The 25,916-nt window shown below is 37.1% G+C and overlaps 1 protein-coding gene across 1 annotated transcript in view; it reads left to right on the forward strand.

Annotated features, from left to right (window-relative positions):
* LOC107548771 (voltage-dependent N-type calcium channel subunit alpha-1B-like) overlaps positions 1 to 25,916 on the forward strand; it is a 118,735-nt gene that overhangs the window by 6,598 nt on the left and 86,221 nt on the right. The window contains exon 3 of the mRNA XM_016229577.1: positions 2,460 to 2,599. Coding sequence (XP_016085063.1) covers positions 2,460 to 2,599 — 140 coding nt within the window. The remainder of the gene's footprint in view (positions 1 to 2,459; positions 2,600 to 25,916) is intronic.

Raw genomic sequence — 25,916 nt, forward strand, 5'->3', positions numbered from 1 at the left:
ATTGTATTGGTATCGCTACAGGAATGCCCTTTCACTGTTTGTATCAGTCCGCTTCCCGTAGTTCTCACAGCGAGTGTCATGGCGGACACCCAGATCCACTAAAATTGTCACGGAATGTAGTTTTAAGAGTTACTTGTTTAGACTTCAAATATGCGGTTTGTTAATAAAGATAACGTCTATTTGAAAATTTGCATCAACGTTTTCGGAGATGTGAGCTCCAGGGCGTCAGCGGCCGTTCAGCGCTCATGAACTGACCAAGAACTCGAGAGCAGCCTCACCTCGGCCAGATCTTCTGGAATTTGCCACTGGCTCTGATGTCTCTATAGTGGTTAAACATAAGATATAATTCATTTTGGGTAATTCTAACGGGCAGTCTTTGGTCTCATTAATCATTGCTAGGGCAAGGTTTCCATCAAAAAGAGGGCCATAAGAAGACTTATTTGCAAGTGGGGTTGATAATTGCACTCATAAAGTGGGAGGGTTTTCTGAGAACAGAGCACTGGAGATGTTAGTCTGGTGTAAGTGCCTGTAGAGCTGTAGGGCTCTGGTGACATTAATGGGAATGAGTTCAAAAGCAATGTGACATGCTGTAGCCGGGACTGAATCTCTTTAAGTACATTCATCTAACAGATTCCATAACGTATACTTGGTATATTTTTCCAGTTTTATTTGGTTTCAGAATTTTGAGACTTTTTTTGTTGTAATATTCTTCTTTTGTTGTTGTTGTTGTAACAGCATCTGAAACACATACATACATACATATACTGTATATATATACAGAACAGTTTGTTCTGGTTCTCAAATCTGATTGGTTAAGAACCGTGAGATATTGTATTGGTATCGCTACAGGAATGCCCTTTCACTGTTTGTATCAGTCCGCTTCCCGTAGTTCTCACAGCGAGTGTCATGGCGGACACCCAGATCCACTAAAATTGTCACGGAATGTAGTTTTAAGAGTTACTTGTTTAGACTTCAAATATGCGGTTTGTTAATAAAGATAACGTCTATTTGAAAATTTGCATCAACGTTTTCGGAGATGTGAGCTCCAGGGCGTCAGCGGCCGTTCAGCGCTCATGAACTGACCAAGAACTCGAGAGCAGCCTCACCTCGGCCAGATCTTCTGGAATTTGCCACTGGCTCTGATGTCTCTATAGTGGTTAAACATAAGATATAATTCATTTTGGGTAATTCTAACGGGCAGTCTTTGGTCTCATTAATCTATTATTTGTTCCAGAGCAAATAGTTTTGGCTGAGGGCAAAATCTTATCACGTTAAATTTTATATAACTTTAATGCTGTATCAGAGTGTCGCCTTTGTACTTTTGACTGAATTTTCTAGCAACTTTAATGATGGCTGTTGTTGTTGTTTATTATCCAATAAATACATAAATACTATTTTATATTCATAGTAGTATTTACTATTGGGAAACTGTGTGTGTGTGTTCATGATGGTGATTTTTGTGACATTGTTCTGCCATTAGATGACGACAAGAGACTGTTTTACGAGTCAAAAGTAGACTTTTATATTGAAAGAGACTGAAATGGAAGTTATTTTTACTTTTAATAACAGCTTGTAAGATGCATTTAACAAATGCACTGATCAGTGCTGTCATTGGAAATCACCCTTAAATATGAAAGGATAGTAGAACAAAGATATCGCTTTCCTCAGCGGACATTCAGACTAATGATTTATTGTGAATATGAGATTGAGCTGAAGAATGAATGCTGTATCAAATGCAGGTAATCACATTCGCTTAGTCAATCTCTCTCTCATAGTACTCTACATATAATACAGAGAGCTTTTAATACAGTGATACAATAAGCTTTCAATGAAGCAGCTCAACGTTCCTTCGTTACTAGTTCTAAAGTGACGTTTTCGAATTAGTAATGATCTTGAGCTATACTGTCAAACTGAGATTTGAATCTGAGGCGGAAGGAAGTACTTCTGCACTAAAGGGTTTTTAAAGACACTCTGTTGTTGTTTTTTTAATATATTTACACACTTGTGCCGTCGAACTGTTGTATAAACACAATTTCACACTCGTAGACGTGAAATATGGCTGTATATTGGCACTCTGTGATTACCTACGGCCAAGTCACAGCCATATATATATATATATACATATATATATATATATATATATATAATTTTATATTTTTATTATTTTTACATGTCTCTCAGTATATGTAAAGTACTGCACTTATAGTAATCTGTTCCATAAAAACATATTTTCAATCACAATGGAGCACGATTTTACATCATGTCACATCTCTTCCCTCCCCATTGCATCGCAAAACCATGCATCTTGACCTATTCTATGAGTGTTGCGCAAAAAAACAAAGAACTTCAACCTATATTTTCTATTCTGCTTTCTATATTTCTTGCATGCATCAATAGGTACTCTCTTCTTTCAAATGCACAAAAAACAAGTTATACTTTTTTTCTCTCTCCTCCTGCAGGACGACACAGAGCCCTACTTTATCGGAATATTCTGTTTTGAGGCCGGCATTAAGATCATCGCCTTGGGCTTTGTGTTTCACAAAGACTCTTACCTACGCAACGGCTGGAACGTAATGGACTTTGTGGTTGTTCTGACAGGGTGAGTCCACAGCTGGGGAGGCAGAAACCGTTTCAAATGGATGTATATGTGTGTTTTATGTCTTCAGGAATGTAAGGGATCGGCTTTGTTTCTTTGTGAAAGTGCCTTTTACAAAGTGTTCTAGTCTGGTCCCCTTCTGTATCTGTGTGAACATTGCCCTCTGGCCGATCTTGTACTCCTAAAAAAGTTGTGAGTTTTCAGATATTGGAACCTTTTTAGCACTATTTGAACAGGATTCCTTTTCCAAATGATGTTTGAGTTACAGTTATTGAAAGAGCATGCCTCAGAGTTCATATGCTGATTGCAATCGTCTGTCATTTTTAGGTAGGAATAGGAGTTGTCTGTATGGATGTGGGTATTATGGAAGGTCATCCTGAAACCCACCAGAAGTAAACATTAAATATATATGTGAGACAATTAAGGGAAGGAATTTATTATCTTTACATCAGATGAGTTGCCAGCAGTATTTTAACTGGTATTTTACCTAGAATGTTAGCAAACAGGTCTAAATCTATAATGAAGGCGCAGCAGGAAGCACAAGAAGAAAATTTGGCTTTAGTTACGGTATTTGACAAAGGTCAAAATAAATGAGGGGAGACACTGTGAAAAATTTGCTGCACTCACAGACATTCCTATCTGGACAGGATTAGATTTCTCAAAGGGACCCTCGGCTGAAAATCAGGTACTTTGGTTTGTAATTTTTACAGAGGTTGTATGACAGGATTACAATGAAGTTGGTCTGTGAAACACAAATTTATCTGACCTGTTCAGGGAAAGCTATTCCTGTCCAAGTTTTTGCAGTTGAGGAAAGTCTAAAATGTCCTATTATTGCAGAATTACAGGGTTCTGGGGCAGTTTTTCAAATCAGCAATGATTTCTCCCACTGGTGAAACAGAGAAACCTCTATTTTTTATTTTGTTTTCCAAATTCATTGTTGAAACATTTATAAAGAAAGGAACTGACTAAAGTACACTTAATTGTTATAAAATACACTACTGTTTCAAAGATGTGAATTAGTACAATTGTTTTTTTTTTTGTTCTATTACAAGACTATATCATGGTTTCCACAAAAATATCAAGCAGCACAATTGTAATTAACATTGATAGTAATAATAATAAATGTTTCTTGAGCACTAAATCAGCATATTAAAATGATTTTTGAAGGATCATGTGACACTGAAGACTAGAGTAATGGCTGCTATGAATTCATAGTTATTACTATTTATGATGTTGAAAGTAATACTGCATTCAATAATAAGTTTAATGCAGGTTTGGGTTAATTTCTGTTTTGTATAAGCGCTCAATGCTAATAGCACTAGGCACATAGTGCTGAGTTTTGTGAATAAGGTGCAAGCTATAATGAGCCCAAATTTATATGCAGTATTTGTGCTATATCAGCTAATTTAATGTCTAAGCTGGATTGCGATTGGTTAGTGAATAAAATGCAGGGGATTTTTGTGCTGAGATGCAGCAAGAAAAAGTTGCTCAGTCTTATTTCTCACTTACCATTCAGTTTTTAACTGGTAAAATATTCATGGTTCAGTGTTTCTAGGTGCTTCAGGAGGCGAGAGGGTTAATAGTAATATAGGCACAAATCAGTAATATAGGCACACATTTAAATGTGGCAAATTGATTTCACAGAGACGATTTGCAGTTCTCATCTCACACATGTAATAAACAACGACTGACATTATGTAAAAATGTATATATATCATAATTTTTATATGTAAGCTGCTCTCAGATTGTGAATATTTGACCCAAAATAGAATTAATTGCCTTCATGTTGTTACAGTTTCTAATGATATTTTTGCAAGGAAAACACAAAAAAATTATTCTTTATGCAAGAAAATTAAACTATGCCTTTAAAAGGGACTAGGCTTTGCTGGCTGATCTGCAACTGTAGTGCAATTGCATTGTTTATCTCCAGGTGTCTGAACTTTCAACACCGGCTCTTTATATTTTGGTCCATTTCGGTCCACAGTTGATGTTTGTCAGGCTTGTAATTACACTTTCAGAGACTATGGATTTATGGAGCAGATAATGGTGATTCTGAAAATGGTCCTGACAGATAAATCAAAGATGGGCAGGGATTAAAAGCAGATGGCGTTAGAGGGGTATGACAGACTGTGATCATTTTAAAAGAAGGAAGAAAAAGAGAGAGACCGAATAGAATGGATATAGATGGGTTTTAGTGATATGCATTGTAAACCTTATCAGACTGGCTCATGAATGTTAATTAGGTGTTCATCCAGTAGTCATAACTGATTTGCTGAAAGGCAGGTTAACTGGACCCTAGACAAATTAGGATTACCACTAAGGGTGCACGATTAGGGTAAAAAAAAAATACTCAGACATTCATTCTCACAAAGTGGTTTACTGTCGTTTATGCATTAGTGAATCAAGCCAGTGACTAAACGACCACATGTAATGCTCATTTATTATGCAAAGATGTTAGCCAATCATAGCAGTGGGAGTTTACATTGAACTCTCAAAGCAGACATCCAATAGAGTCCAATAGAGTGTTCAAATTAGAAGGTTAATTTCAGGGTAGAAGGACCATTTATTTCTAAATTATAGTCATTTTTGATGAAACAAACATACTAAGATTATAAGTGCACCTCTGGGAACATAAAATAATAATAAAAAAATAATAAAAAAATGCATTTCAAGACCCCTTTGAAACATCTCATTAGAAGTATGGGAAGATAATTGACGCATATTGCATTTCCAAAAGCACATTAAAGTGGCTCAAACTGCGCTTTACTCTAAAACACACACCAAAAATATTTATTTTATTAAATTGCAACCTTTGTGAATTTGGTTTTATTTCGATTAAGCGTGCAGCCCTATCACTTACCCTTTTTTGGCATGTTTGAATATGCAGGTATTATAAACAGTTGGCAGAGGTTTTTACTTGGTCTTAGTCATTGTTTTATGCAGATTAGCAAAACAAGATTATTTTTTCACATTATATTCATTGTGAATGGCATCACCATTCCCATACCCAGACATTGTGCTGTTATTACCGTTGCCCACTGTTACCTCGACAACAACAGTCTGGCCCATGCTGTCCTCAGGCAACCCGGTTAGGCGCTGAGACAATGGCATGCTCTGTTCTTTTATATTTTTCTCTGTGATCGTCCACATCTGCTGCCCACTGCTCCTCTGATCCGATTCCTGCGTGACACTAGAGATTTCACTCCCCGTTTTACATGCATGCATCTTAATGGCTCCAACATCATCAGCTGTAAAGCCATGTTCACATAGAAAGTGATTTTTATTTGCTGGAAGCCACTTTATTGTTTGTTGTTAGTAGGCATTTGTGCCGCAAAATGCCCTAATGCTATTGATCTGTTTATCTTTTGGTTTCCCCAAAAAACCTTTCTGGACAATCTCTATAATGTGAAGAACATTTAATGACCTAAAGAACCTTTTTCCACTATAACAAACCTTTTGTCCTTTCATCTTTTCGACTTTCCTCTATCAGGCTATCTTCGTCTCATTGTCTTTGCACATGCAGTGAAGGTAGTTCTGGTCACTTTAACGTTATCTGCTCCTTAATTTAAAGACACATTGGCTGTTTAGCTCCTAGTGGAAACACAGTCATCATCGTAAGGATGATATTTTTAATGGGCGACATACAGAGCCATGAGATGCTGCTTTGGCAGATGTGATGGAGAGGACATCACAGTAAGGGGCTGTAAGAAGCTTTAAAAAAAGAGACATTTTCTGAGCTTAGTTAAAAATGAGAAATGGAAAGAATGCAGCCACCAGGTTGTAGACAAAAATGGACAGAAACTGATATTGAAAGGCCACGTCTGTCAATTTCTCTACAACTGACATACAATTCTAATTGTATGTCTAATTGATTCTAATTTCCATTTGGGTGCTTTCGTGTTCTGGTCTCCATAGAAATCCATGTTAAAACGGGGTAAAAAGATCGACTTAGCTAATTAAACTGAAACTTTTTCTGTATAACTAAATATAAAAATGTGCACCGGGTTAAGCTGTGCTGTTGTCGGCCACCAAAGTAACAGCAATAAGCTTAAGGAATTCCTGTTAAGTACTTGTTTTGCGCACCAGCAAATCTGTCCGTGTCCGGTGCTGTATACATAAAGGATGACAAAAGAAAATGAGCATGACTTGCAGCGTTTAAAGGGATAGTTCACTTTCAGTTGCTGGTCTCCATTAACTTGCATAGTGTTTTTTTTTTCTCCATACTGTGGAAGTCAATGGGGACCAGCAACTGAAGGTGAACTATCCCTTTAAGTTCAAATATTGTGTGTGAAATAATAAAGAAAATAATGAGAGCTCTTATCATTTTGTGGACAAAATCCAGCGAACTTTGTCCCGATCAGGAGCTGTTTGTAGGATATGTGCAGTCATGTGTTTTCATTGCAGCTAACCACGGGTCGCTTCATGTCATCTACCCACTCATTAAACTATGACAGCTGAGTTACTGCAAAAAGATGGTCATTGTGGAACTGTAAAGTGATGAAACTATGGTGCCATGTGCTTTTTAAAACCATTTTCATAGGTTTATTGTTACATTACCGGCTCCGAAAATACGTTAATTTGACTAGAAACACCAGAGACTGGAAATGTAAAGCATCGTTCCAGTCGGGCGATACTTCCACATTCAGGATTTTGATATGGGTGAATGGGTGTGTGCAGTGGTTTCCACATCAGAAGAGTAAAGGATGTGATGTTTTCCCATGCCTTTTCTCTCCTCTCTGCTCCATTTCTCAGTAAGTGTCAGCTTGAGCTGGCCTAACCCTGATTTAACTCAATATTCAGTTGTTTAATGAATAGGCCGGTGTAACGGTGTTGCTCTGGGCAGCAGCAGACCTTTAATCTACAGCCATCACACAGCAAAAGCCTCTAATAGGAGAATAAATCTCCTCCCCTCCCCGCTCTGAGGTTCAGATCAATAGTACAATGTCCAGCAGGAAGAAAGTGAGCAAGACAGGGAAGGGATGAAGATAGAGTAGTCTTCTGATGTTAATAAACTGCAGAGCATTTGTAGTTGTGATTTAGATCTATATTTTATTGTTTTCTCATTTTTTAGTTTAGTTTAGTTTAGCCTTGCCTTGCTATTTTTTGTTGCTCTGTTATTTTAAAAGAGGAGAAACATGTAAATATATTATTTATTTTGAAGTTTGGTCCCCTTATGACAACTGATTCACAGGATCCATATGTAGTGTTACTAAGTATTAGAATAAGTGTAAATGCTCTAGATGTGTGGCATTTGGTGATCATATGGGTCATACAGGTTCGAGTCAATCCAGTTATACCTCCTGATCCCATTTCCCACTAATTTCATGTCGTCTCTCTACTTACTTTGTCAACAATAGTGGCAGAAAGCCACAAAATTAGGGCTTTGTATTGCAGATTACTTATCAATGTACATCAATTTGATACAATGTATTATTATCACAGTAATGTAATTGGATTGTGATTCAAACTGTGGCAAACATTGTAGATACCCAGCTATATCAAATCTCTTTTTGCGCTCATTTAGACAAATTGTTTCTTCAGTACTTAAACCAGGAAAAGATATGAATGCAGAAAAAAAGAGAAACAAAAATCGATCAATGCAATATCATGAGAAAAGATTGAGAAAAATAAAATAGCAATACATCTGCTTTCTATTTGTGTGTTAGCACTTTGATGTATCTTGGTCTGAATGGGCAGAATGTTACGCTTGATGGAATGTTATGCCTATGGCAAAATCCTCATTGGTCGACACAAGTTCATTTGAGCCAATCCAAATGAACCCTCGGGTCAAACAGGTTCTTCTCTAGTTCCGTTCAAAAACCTGGAACTCCAGTATCTACAGAGGATGCGTTGCCTTATCTTGTTACCATGGTTACAACCCTTTCTGTGGTCATAGGCGGTTGAACGTTCAGCCAGTAAGTAACAACCAAAGCCACGGTTGACCTCATCTGACCTTTAACACCACTGTGATGTCTTTGTGGAAGTCATTTAAAAATGCCATGAATCATCCTGACAGCACCCATGGCTCGAGCTGCGTGCTAGTAGCTACCTTTGCCTTAACGATTATTGTTTGGCTTCTTTAATTAGCTTGTTTTACAGCTCCAGGGTTTGGTAGAGAGGATGTTTCCATGTTATCTCTGTCTGTCTCACATCTGTCCGTGTTGACGTCAACTCTTCCCCTCAGGTTGAGGCTGAGCGGGTTGAGTTGATGGCATCGTCTGTGCTTGTTCTTGGTTCTTTATCCCACTCAGAATATTCAGGACTCCGATCAGGGCTGAGGCCGCTTATCCAGGAACACACAGTGCTGACTTCAAAGAGTCGTGTTCAATTCTGCTGTCTTTCATGTGTTTTGGATGCAGCGAGACAATGTGTGGCTTCAAAGTGGTAGGGACCTGGCCTTGCTTTGTTTGTGCCGGAGTCAAAGTGATTCATAATGGAGTACCATTTGAACGTGTGCTAATGTCTCTTGTTGCACAGACAGACAACAGCAGGTTCTGCTCACACTTTGGAGGCTGTTAAAATGTTTGTGTATGTTTTAAAGACGTTTCATTCTTTTTATCATTCTGTCTATCGTTCTGTCTGTCTGTCTGTCTGTTATTCTTTTTATCATTCTATCTATCATTCTGTCTGTTATTCTATTTTTTCCCCTCTGTCCTTAAGGCCTACAATTGTTCAAATTTCAAGTCTTTTTCCCCCTAATCCTTTAAAAAAGACTTTGTCTAGCAGCATATGTATTGACAAACTTTGCTTTTCTAGTTGTATTACCCCACATGTTTGGCTTTGTCACTGTGTGTTGATCAGTGTTGCACAGTGTGGATTTTCAAACTGTTGCAGGAAGGTAGCAGCTTGTCCCAGCCGTTCCTCTATCAAGTGGAGCCCTCGGGGGATTTTTCTTTCTCTCTCTCTCTGTATTTTTTCTGCTCTCTTTGACTCTACTTCTCACCTATTGTATTCTTTTATCATCGCTACGCTTCATATCTCTTTTGCCTGATGCCAGCCATATGTTTCCAACTGCAAATCCAGATAGTATGACTGTTATGACACTCAGGAGAAAGAGCACAGTAAAGTTCATCTTAGTAAAAAGAGCAGTGTGGCAAAATTTTATAAAAATTAAAAAAAAAAATACAGTATTTATGCTGTAATCTCACAGTTTTTCCTCTGTTTTCAGAGATGTCTTCAAAGTCTATTTGAATTTCTCCTCCAAGTGTTTGTTTTTCCTCAAAGGGCTTTACTTAAGCATTTAGTTCAATCTCCAGTCAATATCATATGTCAGATAATAGGTGTGTCCATGTGTTCAGGTTTGTACAGGGACATAGTAAAAATTTGCATAGGTTACCATTTATTATCTTCCAGAAACAGTCTGTGCCGAACCTTTTTGTTGGATTAGTTGGTCTAAAGTGTGTATTTCATCTCACTTAGGAAGAATGCCAAGTGGCTTATGCACATCATTTATGTACTGTCCAACTTTATCATTTCTATCATTTGTGTTGCTGGCCAGATGGCACACTATGCTTTTTGATTATTGCTTTTTAAATAAATAATAAAAAAAACTATTTTACTTACTGCTCTAGCTTTTGTACTACTCTGGTTTGCATATGAAACTTAACATTTCGATTGCGAGTCAGTGTTATTTTAGTATCATTAAGATACTATTTTTAGGAATATTTTGAATTGGTTTTTATTTTTCTATTTTAACTTTTATATTAGTTTTAGTTATTTTAGTACATCAATTGAAACTAAATGAGAAATGTTGCTTTTGCAACTAAAAAAACGTGTAAGTTTTTTATTTTATTTTAAGTAACTAAAATGTTTTTTATGGTTTTAGTTGTATGGGTTAGGGTTACAATGACCCTGTTGCGAGTATTATTAGCTCTTGTATAAATTGTTTGTGTTGCTGCTTATTTATATCTTTGGATAAAAGCACCTGGTTTTCTAGACTTTTTAGCTATTATTTATTAATTATTATTATTATTATTATTTACATGTCGTGTTACAGAACTCTTGATCAGCTTTTGGCCAGTTCTGCCATGCGTAGTGATTGCTGGAAGCATATTGTATTAAAATAAAGCAATAAACCACAAGAGACCAAGTTTCACAGTGATTTTGCCATAATTTAAGAGGAGTTGTTAAGCATGATGCAACGCAATGCAACCCTAAGCCCTCGAGTGGTTTATTGCTTTTATGATAGCATAAGCAATATGATGAAATACACCAATGTTACCAAATAATTACCTTTATTAATAGTAATACTCTTAATAACCATTTTTCTGCCAAGTAATATAGTTCAGCTCTAGGCTATTTACAGTTGCCAAGCAACTTGACTCATTAATATGGAACTCATGTGGTATTCTGTTCACTATTAATATATTTCACAATAGGACAGACTTAAATTCAAATACTCAGCAGGTCAACACCTGCGTTGATTTTTCTCACTCTTAAGTCTGAGTGAAGATTAATGCCCATTTTGTAAGCTGAGAGGGTCAACAGTTACGTCACAATGTAGAACAACTGATCAAGCAAAATCTGGAACAGATGCAGAAGACTATGTCTTTCCTCTCTTCAGTGATTATCACAGAACTAGACATGCTGTGCACGTGTAGCAATAATGACCACGGCACAGACATGTCGAAAAGGTTCGTCTTTTGTTGTCATGTTTGCAGTCCTGATGTGTATCATTGCATTTGTGTGTATGAGAGAGAGAGAGGGCAGTACGCTGTAAAAGAGATGGTGACATTTGTGTCAGCTTCTTAACACAGCCCTGCTGTGTATCTCTCCCCCTTAGGGAGGGGGTCACCTTTCAGCTTCATTGTGAGCTTGGCATGACCGTGCCCCCCCCATCCCCCGTTTGTCTCTATGTCTGTAAAACAGACCTTTTGAAGTATACTTGAAGGAAGAGTTCATGTGGGGGGAACCTGTAAGACAGATGACACAACATTCATCAAAGGTAGGCTCGTCTAGACGATCGCAGTGCACATCATTCAGCACATCATCCTCTGGCATATCTAGTGGTTTGTATGGTAATTTGTTATCTTATAGTCATATCTAGTGAGCTTTTAAGTAAACAAAACTATCAGATATAGAGACCAATGCAGCGCTAGTGCCATATCAGGTTGTACGAACCTGTACTTTTATGATATTGAATAAATAAAACTATAATTCAAGCTTTTGTCTACATTAGCTCCCTGGCTCTCTTATGGGCTATGAAATGTGATTTCATAAAAGTCTGTTTGAAACTACCATACTACTCAACTTTGCAGTATGCGTACTGTGCACAGTATGCAACCACAATGTTGTCGACCTGACCTTCCATTCCCAGTTTGATGCACGAACTGTAAGTAATATTGGCTTATTGACTCATCATTCATCAGACTGCCAAGGATTAAGATGTTTTGTCCCAAATTGGGTTAAAAAAATGCAAAATTACAGTTTTTATTGTTCGTCGTGTTAAATGGAAGCTGCTTGTGAAATATGCATTTTAGTATTATTTGTAGACTATTATTGTATTTATTAATGTTTGGAATTTATATTCATAGTTTTAGTTTTAATTTTAGTGCAAGTCATTTTGATGTGTGGTTTTTGTTTTGTATTTCTGTATAGCTTTAATTAATTTTTATTTCAGTTTCAATTTGAGTAAATTTAAAACCTCAAATTAAACTTATTTATCTCAGTTATTTGCCAAAGAAGCATTTCTAATTTTTCATCTGATGTTTATATTTCTTATTTTATTTCAGCTTTATTTCAGTTACCAAAAACATTTTTTAATAGTCTTAGTTTTAATAACAATAGCAACGCTGGTAACTGCATAAAGTGCCTTGTTTCACATACTATTTAAGAAAAATGTAGGCAGTATTCAGTGTATACTGTGCAGTATTCCACTCCGAACATAGCCTGAGTTTCAAGAGCCTTGCTGTGACTTATACGAAAGACAGGATTCTGTGAAGATTTAGCCCTCCATGTTTTTGTCGAGTTATTCTGGTCAACTAGATGCGTTTGTCTGTTGCTTAAGAGGGGGATACAGGAGAGGAGAGGAGGAAAAAGCTTCACACAGCCTTATATATTCTCTCTCTGAACTCTGTTTGTCTGTGACTTCAAACAAACCACTCTGCCACTCTCTGCTTATCAGTCTCTCAGTCAACACACAACCAGGAAAACAATCTGCCTCCGTCTGCCTGCAAAAGCTCGCCTGGCTTCTCTTCTGCCTGCTGTAGTGGCTTTCGACTTGCTGTTCCTCGTCTTTTATAATTAGATAAACAGACTAAAGTTTGGAGATTGACAGAGAAGGCTGAATGTCAAACCAAGCAGTGCTTTTCTCATTCTATGTCAGGCACGCTGCTTCTTTCCTAACAGACAAAATGGTTTTGTATAAAGAAATTAATTGGATTTGGAGATAGACGGGAAATTCATGAGTGAATATTTAACAAAGAGAGTAATACAAGGTTGAAGGCACATGCTGGGTGTATATCACTGTAATTATACTGACTCAGAGCCCATGTTCAGTTTTTTTTTTATAGGATTTTGGGACACTTACACTTCTTTGCTATAACTTTTGGTAAGCAATCTTCAGTGTCACACGATCCTTCAGAAATCATTCTAATATGCTGATCTGGTGCTCAAGAAGCATTTCTTATAATAAATGTTAAAAACTTAACAACTCAGAAACTTTATAACAGTGATGTGTATATACCAGGCGTAAATAAAAGGCTAATATAGTGACACATTTATGGTTTCATTTTACTACAGTGCCTTCAGCAAGATGTGTCATGGTATCTTTAGGATGTGTCATGTTGCAGCCACTTATTTATATTTGATGTTGAGTGAAGCATTACGGCTCATTTCAGAGTCCTTCCGTAACATTTAATTTAATAGCATTTTATCTTCTGTGTGCCTAAGACAATGCAGGTTGTCACAAAGTGCTTTAATGTATTTTTGAGGCTGGCTGCAGGCCCTGGAGGCAGTAAGAGAGAAAACTACATTTTGTTTGTGGCCCTGGATCTTTATTAGTCGCTCAGTGTGTCATTAGTGTTTAGACATATTTGTTTAGTTGTTTGTGTGTTTGTCGGTAGAATAAAAGCATACTATGGAAGATAGACGAGCACAAGCGCTGCTAGCAGCACACATACAACTCTTGGCTGACCTCCAGCTGTGGCATTTATACTGTTCTGCTCACGTTGTTTCCTGTCACCACTGTTTAAATGGCCAGTCAGCATTTTTGACATTCATGATAGTCAGAACTCAGAGAATCAGTAGCAGCCTTTGTCCTTCACGACTGACATCAGTTTTAAAAGCAACATTATTAAAAGCTGAACTTTTTGACAATTTTATTTTTAAATACTAAATCAATTTAATTTGCAAAGGCAATTTAAGTAAAACAATCTGTTGAACTTTAATAATATTGCTGTGCTCGTTTGAGCATCCAGAAGGTCAATTTGCTATCTGTTTGGCAGATGGAGTGGGGGAGGATGGTAAGAGTGTTTGGAAATTTTATTATTTTTTACAAGACTTTATTATCCTTATTCAGACAAATGTCAAAGTGTATTCATGTATTCATTGTCCTAGCATGCTAATAGTTAGACTAATAGGCAAATTAGTTGTTGTAGGTCATGGTTCATTAATCGCCCACATGACATTAGTCTCACTGTTAGCATGCTCTTCCTGTTCACTCATGTAATAATAGTAATTTATGCTTGGTCTGTGCCTCATTTTGCTCCTTAGTTCCCTGTGTTGTGAGTCAGTATATTGTAAACAGAAGTTTTACAAGGTATTGCATTAAAACATTATTGATATTTATTAGCAGCATTGCTGAATAACATTCCATAATGCATTTTAATTGTGGGGTGTTAAAAAGTCATTAGGAATTGTCCAGCATGTTTTATTAAGCAGAACAGATGAATTAATTATAATTAATTCGATTTCTAACAGTGAATTCTGGAAGTTTTTAGTAATTTCAGTACAGTGGAATGATGTTGATTAGACCTAAAAATGTCCCTATCTAGTGCACTTAGTAGTGAATTAGAGAGCGGATTGAAACACTTACTTGGTTTACATTGTGCATAGTCTCAGGTGAACAGACTTCTAATGACGTGCATGAAGGGCGGTCCCATGAGATCTAGAGGTGAGAATGGAAGTGGTTCACTTTCATTCAGGCGCAAACTTGTTTTTGTCTTTTTCCCTTAAATAACTCAAGCCTCAGAGCAGCTTGATTCTGAACTTTGTGACCTGAATATTTGAATCCTTAACTTTTAACTGCTTAATATAATTATCTAAAATACATTAGTCTCTAAATGCACTATATTCTGTACTTGTCATATATTTCAATGTATTGCATTCTGGTACTCCCAATCTATCCTATAACAATTAATTGACAACTTAAACATGCGTTAAATGTAATTTCAGTTAACCAGCTCTTTAAACACACATACAGGTTCGTTCTGTACAGAGAGTGACTCATATGATGAACTGCTCTCATTATCATGCCAGTTTTTTTGAAGACGGGGCTCGGAGCACTGGGAGGCCTTTTAGTCGCCATAGCAATTGATTTACCACTGTTCCTTCATGCTGTGTGTAGAACAGCTAAAGCGAAGGAAACCGGAGACCTGATTAATATCTGCTTGTTGTGACGATGATGACAAGATTCACTTCTCAGATTCACTTTGCAGCAATGTTTTGTTCAGTTTAGATGAATATTGAAGCTTTTCCAGGAACTGTTGTGTAGAAATATTTAGTTTCAAAGCTGGAGTGTTTTTGGTTTTGTTTTGTGTTTTGTATTGTTTGTTTGTGTATAGTTTTGTTTTGCTTTTTGCCTTTTTGTTTTTTGAAATGATACTTTTAGCTGTAACAAAATTACGAATGGTCTAAAAAGGACTATAGAAATCTATAGAAAAAATGTCTCGTTTCAAAATAAATCAAAATCTCAAATGCAGTACATTAACCCAACAGCAAACCTGCAACCTGAAAGTAACCATTGTTCCTTATTTTTTAAGCACAACAGCAAAAATAGGGTGTTAATTTTAGGATTAGAGAGAAAATTATGGCTGTTTTTGGTGTTTGGCTAACATTAAAAGTGGACCTCAGGGAAAAAGGCATGATATGACCACTTAAACACGTAAGCCTTTTTCATCATTTAGTTGATTCTAGAAATGCAGCTGTTTGAGGGGGGAAAAACTGATATTAAACGCCCACTGCCTTTTTAGATACGGACAGTGAGAGCAAACTGATGGTGCTACATGACCAGTACTCACAGCCTGCCCTCTCTCGCTCACTCCTCTTTTTTTCTCGTTTAGCCTCAAGCTTTTATGCCAACAAGTCCTTCCATCTCCTTACCTGACATTTAAATGTTAGCGCCAGCTCCGATCTAAATAAAACCCCCATGATGCTCTGTGGCAGTTCTCATGCCTTTGGCTTTGTCCTCACATCTCTGCTCAAGGGTCTCCTAGTTTACCTGTGCCTTCAAAGCACACTTCTAGGTATCTGTGTCTCATTGATGTTTGGTTTAGTGTCGCACGCGGCCCATAATACATGAATAATGATCTGTTGCCCTTTGTCATCTTTCTCATCCCCCCATTTTCTTTTCTGTTTCTGTGCTCCAGTAAGCCTGATGGAGTCATTGTCATGTTGCCTTCCTGTTTCTATGGTGACAAAGAATGGGCTGTATCCAGTGTGGTTTACGTTTCACCACTATCACTCGCTCACACATTCAAACATGTGCACATACACTCTTGCTGTGACAAATCCCTAAAATATGAAAATTGCAAATTGTGAGTGTGTCTTCTGCCAACCGTAACACACTAAACGTTCACACAAACTAATTTGAGATAACACTATGGCTGGGCACTTCCCCCAGCAGACCTAAATCACAGGCTTCAATTTTAGACCTGACTTTGCGTTCATACCTATTTCCCAAGCCATTAAACAGCAATCTAAGCTCTTTTCCCACTTTTTTTTTTTTACATTTAGACAGTCAAGCAGAAGATGGTCTCGTATAGCCAGACCTTTGATGACCTGCTGTCCCAGTGTGGACAGAACTGTTATACACCAGTTCTGCTTTGTCACAACATCTGACATTTGTTGTGGTTTTTATGCCTGTACATTTTTGGTGATATTGTGAACATTTTTGTTGCTATTTCTGTTTATTCAAATCGGTCAGTAGAGAAAATTTGCTAGCTGACTAGCATATACACTATCGTTCAAAAATTTGAAGTCTGTAATATTGTTTTATATATTTGAAAGAAATCTCTTATGATCATTAAGGCTGCATTTATTTGATCAAAATACAGTAAAAACCGTAACATTTTTAAATATGATTACAATTTAATATAACTATTCTGTTTATAGGCTATATATTTTAAAATGTAATTTATTGAATTTTCAAAACTGAATTTTCAGTAGCCATTACTCGACTCTTTAGTGTCACATGATTCTTCAGAAATTATGCTAATATGCTGGTTAACAAACATTCTTATTATTATCAATGTTGAAAACACTTGTGCTGCTTAATATTTTTGTGAAAACTGTGAGATTTTTTAAAGGATTCTTTGATGAATAGAAAATTCAACAGCATTTATTTGAAATGCAATTTTTTGTAAACAATATAAAAGTCATTACTTTCATTTTTCTATATATTTATATATAAAATGTTGTTATTATTATTTAGTTTTTAATTCATTTTTTAAAATTTAATTATCAAGTATTTTTTGGTAAGCTATGGCCCACTATCAGCCCAGATTGTTAAACTAGACTTTGATTCCAGGTCAACTGGCAAAAATAAAGGTGCTCATACTTCAAGAAGTTGTATAAGATCAGCCAATCAGATTAGAGCTTGCCATATCTACAAAGTAATTTCCAGTTTTGTCAGCATAGAGCAGTATGCATGATCTGAAACTAAACTAAACAAAACACAAGCTGACTAGCATCAGTGAAAACATACAAATGGATTTTCTGAAGGTCTGTGGGTGCAATTCATGGAAATCAGAGTGCTGTCACTCATGGCTCAGACTTTCATCTGTCTGTCCAAATGTAAGGATGACTGACACTCATTCTCACTCTTTCCCTTGTTTTCACTGAAGCATGGTGGAGTGTGTGTAATTCTGCAGCTCAACACCCATATCTGTCCAGAACTGTCAAGTTTTCTTGTTGCTTTGAGCGACTTTCTATTTGGCTGCTCCTTCGTAGTGTTGGATATGCTCTTCGTTCCAGGCTATGTTTGTACGTTGTCTTATCGCCGTCCCAGAGAAGGTAATTAGAGCCTTCTATCCACCGCATGCGCTTATGTAAATAAATTAAACCAGCTCCTTTAGGTTTAATTTGTAACTCAGTGTGCTCAAATCTTTTCTCATCAACTAATCTTTCTCAAGTGTAGTTTTTTGTGTGTTTTTTCAGAGACTACTTTTATAGTAAGCTCAGTGGTTTCAGCTATAACACTAAAACAAAAAGTGTCTCCCTCTAGCTACTTTTCATCATAGACAGTGAACTGATGGCTAATGGTACCCGTAGCCTTTTATTCAGATATTCTTAGGACAACAGTGTCTACTAAGGACACATTCGCGTTTTGACTTAAAAGGTCATAGGTCAGAAAGATCACGTAATTTTTGTGTATTTCCAGACATTTAGATTTTTCAATTGCAATTAGTGCTCTTCCAGTATATATTATATGATTACAGTAAAAAATATATATATATTTTTTTTTTTACTGTATTATATATGTATACATACATACACACACACACATATATATATGTGTGTGTGTGTGTGTCATTAATATTATATAATAAAATATTGTAAACTGTATATGTGTGTGCATATACAGTATACACACAAGTGGGTCTGTATCAGCTATTTTGCACCAGCTGCAGTGTAACCTTTTTTGCTCTAGCAGATTTTCTAGATAGGTTTATTGACTGTCAGGCAGTCAAAATTTTTGTCAGTTGAGTTGTATTTATGCATGAGGAAAGATGATGTTAAATTGAGGAGTATGGTTTGGCATAACCTGAAATTTTCACTTGCAGCAGACAGCTCTGTATAATCTCTGCTAGTATCAAAAGTTTGGATTAGGATCAGTAGAGCACGTCAGCCCAAAGCGGTAAAAGTCTGAAACTTATAGAATTCTATATTCACATCCCTGTAGTAGTTACTTTCCTCATACACATGTATGAGAAACATATGCACATGATTGTGTCTCTTCATGATGAAGTTGCTTCTGTGATGGGTATGGAGAAAGACAACTCTCTTGTTGTGCTATTATAGTAATGTGGTGGTTTGCCATTCGTTTTTTCGCCTCGAAAATATGTTCCTCCATCTGTGTGTTGGTGGGTGGCAGCTTGTGTCTGTTGGTTGATTACTTGGCAATTTTGACCCTTTGCATTAGGTGCCTTTGGCCAGAGATGATGAGTTCTTTCAGGTCCAGTTCCTCCAGAGAATAGACTGCGCAGAGATTAAGACTAAGAGACAGTAGAACGCTGTTCTAAGATGTGTGTGTGTGCGTCAAAAAGAAATAGGCATAAATGAAATCATAAACAGTACATACAGAAATGTTATCTGCAGTATTGCAAACATGGATTATTTTTAGCAGAAATAATAATTTAATTAAAAAAAAAAGTATTTTACTTTACTTTGCAACGTGCCCTGTTGTTCCCCGTGACAACAACCTTAATGGTGCATGTCCAAATCCGTTTTCACTCGTGAAAGAGATGTGGAGATGTTAATGGCAGTTGTGTTTACGATACTGTGTTTGTAGAAGGAGCGATCTGTGTCAGTAGACTATCTGACAGACAGTGGACCAGTTGGAGAAAAACTACCCTTCTGGCAGGAGTGTGAATGAACGCAGCTTTCCAGGCAGAATCTGGCTACTTTTGCTATCTTTCTACTTCATTTACTGCAGCGTTGAGGCATTAAAACTCACGTCTGCTCTGATGCTTGAGGATCTGATCCACCAGCAATTTCTGTAACAAGGATAAGAGAACGCCTTCCTTATCTGACCATAAAAACGTCAATTCACTCTCTACGGATGAGCTTCCAGGGACAAATTGTGCTAGGATCACATTGGAACTTGACACCTGCTAGTGTTACATGCCAGTTTCATTGTGGAATGGCCAGTGGTGCCTGATCATAGTGTGAAATTATGTGGTTGACCTAGTTCAGGAGCACCAGGTGAAATATTCCTGTCCAATCAACACACTGAGTTCTCATTGTGCAGTGGAATGGAATCTTTCCAGAGTATTTATTTGTTCCAGGTTAAATATAAGCTGCTGTCATTTACAGCTGAAATAATTTATACTTGGCATTCAGTTTTTAGAAACTGTTTACTGTACTAGCGAAGTGTTTCCTGCTATGGTGTAAGATAATTGAAGATATGAATATTTTATATTAAACATTCATGCTCCAAGCTCGGCTGTTTTGATAGTTTTATAGGGGTTTTAGTCAATTTCAGCTGGCCCAAAACCAGCTAAAACCAGGGTGGCCAGACTTGAATACCAACTAAGAGACACAAACCACCTTAGGCTGTTTTAAGATCCCTAGAATGCATTAAAGACACTTTCCCAAATTTTTTATTATCCAGGCATTACATTCTTGGGTGTAAAATGAGTGACAGCTTGAAGTAAAGCCGTGGCTAAATGAAATGTCAACACAATTTACAGGGTCAACCCAAAAGCTAATTACTTCATCATTAACTATACATTTGATGGAGAACGTCCCATCTATTTATCCAGTGAGAGTATACATTGATTAAAATAAGTTTTCTGAGGTGAGATTTGCAAGGGCACTGCTGAGAATTGATGGCGTACTAAAGCGCGAAGTCAAGCTAAGCCGTCAAACCCAGCTCTCCCCACGTCTCTCAAAGCAATCGAAGTTGAATCAAACGGCGGCTAATTCGTCATCCTGTCAGCTCAGCTCATTGGATTATGCCTCCTCCTTTAGCGGCGTACGTCGGGAGGGTATCCATCAGCCGCCAAGACGTCTGTTCCAATCACCTCCCTCTCATTCCCTTCATCATCGGCATAAATAAATAATGATCCGTCCATTGTGGAGAATAATTATTTTCATTATGCTTAAATAAGTTTTCTCAAACATAGGGCCCAGGGGCCTTTCAGCGCAGTCAGTGCTTTATTGACCTGAGACCTGAATGAGATGCATAGGGTCACTGAGGTGGAATGGAAATGGAAACTCAACAAAGATTAAAGCTCCCTGAGAGCAGAAGGGTTTAAAACAACCCCAGTGCTGTTTCTGTTCCCTCACATTCAGAGGAAACTATGGAAAAATTATACCCCGGAGGAGGATTTTTCTACACCATTTTACACATCATCTCCTGTGTGTTTGTTATAATACAGCACATTTAACAAATGAGCACAGTCATTATCTTACAAATAAACCCTGACAGGGTGATCAGGACCCCAACATGAGACTGAAGGGGTTTTGTATCATTCTGAAGATGTTTTTTTTTGTCTGACAACGACTGTGACTGTACAATATTACAGGTATTAGAATGCTATGTATCCAATAAATAAATATATGGATATAAAATCCTGATTTAAATCAATCAAAAATACACACATTTAAATGCACAACTGTTGTGACTGACCAATCAGAATCAAGTATTCCAGTATATTTTCTGTAAGGTCCCATAAAGCAAAATGGTGGCCATTTTGTATTCTAACTTCTTGGTTCTATATCTGTTTTTCAAGCTTAAATAGCCTCACCGCTTTTTGCCAACTTCTAACAATGTGCTTATCAGTTGAACTGCTTAGAAAATGGCCCTGGGTAGACAGTCGTCTTCATTTCCCTGATTTTCTTCTCTAAAAAGGCAATTTAACACATGAAGAAATAATTAACTTCCGTTTCATTTGAAACACTGGGCTGTATAATGCACTTGCAGATTGTCAACCACCTGTAGTGTACACCTTCTGTTAAGAAAAGAGATAAACATTTGACAGGACGATGGAGCGAGTAATACATCTGTCTTCGATGTTTGTTGTGACCTGCACCACAGGAAATGAAATGTGGACTTTATCTCGGCTGCTGGGGCTCCCAATATGAGTCTGTAGTAAGCGAACAGAAGTGGGGTTTTGGAAACCATAGACCTTCGGTATTAAAGGATGGTTGCGCAGTGTTGTATGTTGTCGTCTGCATTAGGATTAAAAGACTTTTTAAATCCTCTTATAGTCCCTAAAAATATAGAGAGAATTTTTGCCTGTTTAATTTAGTTTCTCATAGAACATTTTTCTTGGAAAAAGCATATGGAGCAGTAAGTATACAGCGTCCCTTCGAAATGTAAAAACAGACAAATTGAGACTGTTTACATTACATTACTAATAACTGGAATGTTTCTGGAGCACCAAATCAAGATATTATAATGATTTCTGTAGAATCATGTGACATTGAAGATTGAAGTAATGGCTATAGAAAATTCAGCTTTGCCATCACAAATAAATTGAATTTTAAAACATATTAAAGTAGAAAACAGTTGTTTTGGATTTTAATAATGTTTCAAAATGTTACTGTTTTGTACTGTATTTGATCAAATAAATGCAGCCTCCAAACTTCTGAACAGTAGTGAAATTGGCTTCTGTGGTTTAAAAAGCCGTGTGAAGAATAATGTTTGCAGTTTACAATTGTTATTAAATCACTAAAATGGCCATCTGAACAGCACGAGGAAACAGTTCTTTGTGTCTTAGTGTGTCTTTTCTTCTCTCTGGCTGTGTAGAATGAGGACCCAGCTGCCTTCCCAGTACAAATAATGAGGTATACTTGTCTTGTTGACTGAGGGTCTATTTGATGACTCGTTCTCAGAGTGTCTTCTCACTCTCAGCGCTGAACTATATCCTCATTCCATATAGCTGCTACTTTTATGTCATCCTTCTTTATTTCATTCCAGACTCTGCTTTTTTTTTTCTTTAAAAGTGTGCGTTTTAAAATGTACAGTACATTTCATCTGAATACTGTTTAATCGCCCATTTTTAGACTTCATGAGCAGCTTTTCTCTGGCCGTTTTTAAGTGCTCTGACAAATTGAGCTAAAAATGAAAACAGCTCTGAGGAGCACAGCTGGGGGAACACATTCTGGCCGATCAGTGGGCTCTCTATCAGGCACTTTGAGGGTTGTTGTGTAATTAAACAGATGCTTGCCGGATCTGGTGTATGTTTGTGCACGTGTATGGTCTTCTGTAAAGTCAAAATTTCCCATTAAAGTAAATAGGTTGTCTAGAAATGCTTATCCTCCATTTCTAAAAATCCTCTGTCATTTTCTTGAAGCACTTTTTTGCTTCAGGACACAGATTTTTGCCTTGGATATATAGTTGACCCAACACAAATAATTCAGTAGATAGACATTAGTCAGGGGGAAAAACATTTAAAAAAAATCGTAAAACATTTTTGAAAGTTGTTGTGAGATGTGAAAATTACATGATCTAGGACCTTGTAAATATTGTAAGTCTGTGCCTCATAACCTTGTTTTCATCTGTGCTATATTTGACGTCTAAACTGACTAGATCTATACCTAAATTTTTGTAATCTCTGTTCAGTTTAGTTTTGGTTGTTTTGGTTTTAATTTTACCTTGTGGTGTTTTGTTTTTAAAGAATTTTTATAGAGAAATATATTCAAATTTTTTTGAAGATAGTGTGAAGACAGATTCAAGGTTTGAAACAATAATGATGCAGATGGCTCCGGTATCTGAGCAGTCTGAAATCAAACATTAAAGAGAATTGAAAGAGAATGGCCAAGTAGAAGACGTGATGTCAGACGTGTTTTGAGAACTTGGTTCAACTTGAATTACTTGAAGTAAGAGCCCCCCCCCCCCCCCCCCCACTATTTTGCACATATTCAAGCTTTCTGCACTGGATCCAATGTCTGTTGGCAATATCTCAGCAATGCCGCCATCCATGTTTGCAATCTCAGACTTCCGTCAGAAGACTTTCAACAAATCTGGCCACCAACAGACTTTCAGGGTGGCTTTGCAGATTATTTCTCCAAAGTACAAATTGGATGTTTTTTGTTGTCATCCTGAATGAAAAATTGAAAGAACCAGAGATGGGCGAGATTCACACTGCATGCTGTAGCTGTTAACTTCCAACTGTGCTTGCACAGTCACCCATGATGCTTCACTGGCATGCCAAGCATAAAAGAGGAGATCATTTTTATTTATTCTTTCTCTCTTGGTCCCTTACTCTTGTACTCCTCATTCCCCTTCTTCCAGCAGTATTTTTTAAAAACTCTATTTAGATAAATGAGTTGTATTAACTACACTATTGTTCAAAACTTTGAGTTCCTGAAGATTTTTTTAAATGAATGCTTTTATTCAGCAAGGATGCATTAAATTGATCAAAAGTGACAGTAAAGACTTTGATATTGCTAATAAGCTGGTCTTTTGAACTTTCTGTTCATTAAAGAATCCTAAAAATCCCTAAATATAAAAAAGTGCCACAACTGTTTGATGAAAATAAGAAATGTTTCCTGAGCACCAAATCAGCATATTAGAAGGATTTCTGAAGGATCATTGACACTGAAGACTAGTGTAACAGCTCAAGTGAAATACCTGCCTTTAGACTTTATTTCCATATGTAAAAGAAACTTGTACTGCTGACATAGACTTCTCGTTCCTGTACTAGTCGACGGGTCATTGCTTTGCCAGGCTGACGTGGTCAGCCAATGCTTTTAATTTCCTCTCATCCTGTCCTCCTTGGCAGAGCACTGGGACCTGTAATGAGGTAATGACGCTCACTGTGCCTCCCCCAAGGCCATGGCTTCGCTTCACCACAAATGTGTTTAATATCATGGGAACTGCAGTAACCCACAGACTCTTTTCCACAAAAAAAACCCCACTAGTTGCCTAGCTCTAGTGCTGAGCAGTAAACCATGGGTACATCTTTAATTTAACCAAGCGGAGTGCTCCAACTCTCTCATTCCTATCCTTTTGTGTTTCAAATCAATTCAGGTTCATTTTGATTTGGACGTGACCGTAAGTGATGAAGTCTGAGTGGCTGAGTTGTTTAATTTTTTACTTTTTCCACCGGTTTGAGCCTTCTCTGGATTTATGGACAGATTGCGAACATAATAGGTGGGCATTATCACACACTTGTTCAACCGATGCTGACTCCTCTCACTGACTTTTTTCCCCCATTCACATCATACTTTTAGGAGCTCAGTGAGAATGTAATAATGTTAAGTGAAACAAAAGAGAAACATTCAGTGGTGTTGCTGTTGGGCAGTGCTACATCAGAAATATAGAGTTATAACTATGTTTTTTTTTCTTTTGCTCTGTTGGTTATTTTCTCATCCAATTTTTTAAGGAAGCAATTTTTCCATTGCATCCTTGAAGAAAAGGACAATGCAAAATGTAAATTTTCCACTCGATATGATATCCTATTATATAGAATGACACCAATACCTATGATTGAATGTTTCTTGTTTTAAATAAATCCAAATAAAACACATTACTCACATGAACTTTCTTAACTCACATGAACTGAATTCATGAGTGCATTTTTCCACCTCCTTTTGACAAAGTATATAATCTGCCCTAATGACCTGTCTGGCAGCAATTACTGGCTGATGCATCAGGGCATCCCTAGTCATGACTGAGTAACCAGGTTAAAACAGACCTAAAAGTCTGATTTTTTTATGTTTCTTTGCATCTAAACACTTAATTTTTCATGAGAGTAATGGTCTGGTTCATGTAGATTGAGACCCAGTAACGGTCACTGCCGGATGTATGACATTCCTGTGTCCTCTGCGTCCAGTTTATTCCAGTCTTGGCAGCCATTTTTGTCTCCTTTTGTTCATGCAAGCTGGATGTGACTAATAGATGGCAAGAGGAAAGCAAGGTGGACGGGGATATAGAGATGAGTCTATTTTTTAATGCACGGTTGTTGGAGTTGAATCAGGGGACACATTAAAGGAGCAGCATTAATTAAAGCCATTTTTAACAGAAATGGAAGATGAGAAGAATAACAGGAGGGACTGATCATGTTACGCACTCTTAGTTTGCTGTTTTAATCATGGCGATTCGGTGCACATGGGAGGTTTTAGCAACAGTCGCTGCTGAAGTGCCGGAAAGACAACTCCACAGAGGCATTGCTGTGGCTTACTATTTTGACTGTTTTTGCTACATTGGAAGCAAACAACAGCGTAAGAAGACAAAAACACCTTTCAGCACTTCTGTCAGCCATTTACTGAAGAATGAATGTCTTGTTTTTAAGGGAATAGTTTACCTAACAAATACTGTAATTTATGCAACAGCATGTCATTCCAAATAATCAGAAATCATCTTTTGTCAATGTCAGGTGAATTCAGAGAATTTACCAACTTTCAGTGTTGTTATTGTTAAAGCTCAAAT

Source organism: Sinocyclocheilus grahami, unplaced genomic scaffold (genome assembly GCF_001515645.1).
Source record: "Sinocyclocheilus grahami isolate Dianchi unplaced genomic scaffold, SAMN03320097.WGS_v1.1 scaffold355.1, whole genome shotgun sequence".
Taxonomy (NCBI): Eukaryota; Metazoa; Chordata; class Actinopteri; order Cypriniformes; family Cyprinidae; genus Sinocyclocheilus; species Sinocyclocheilus grahami.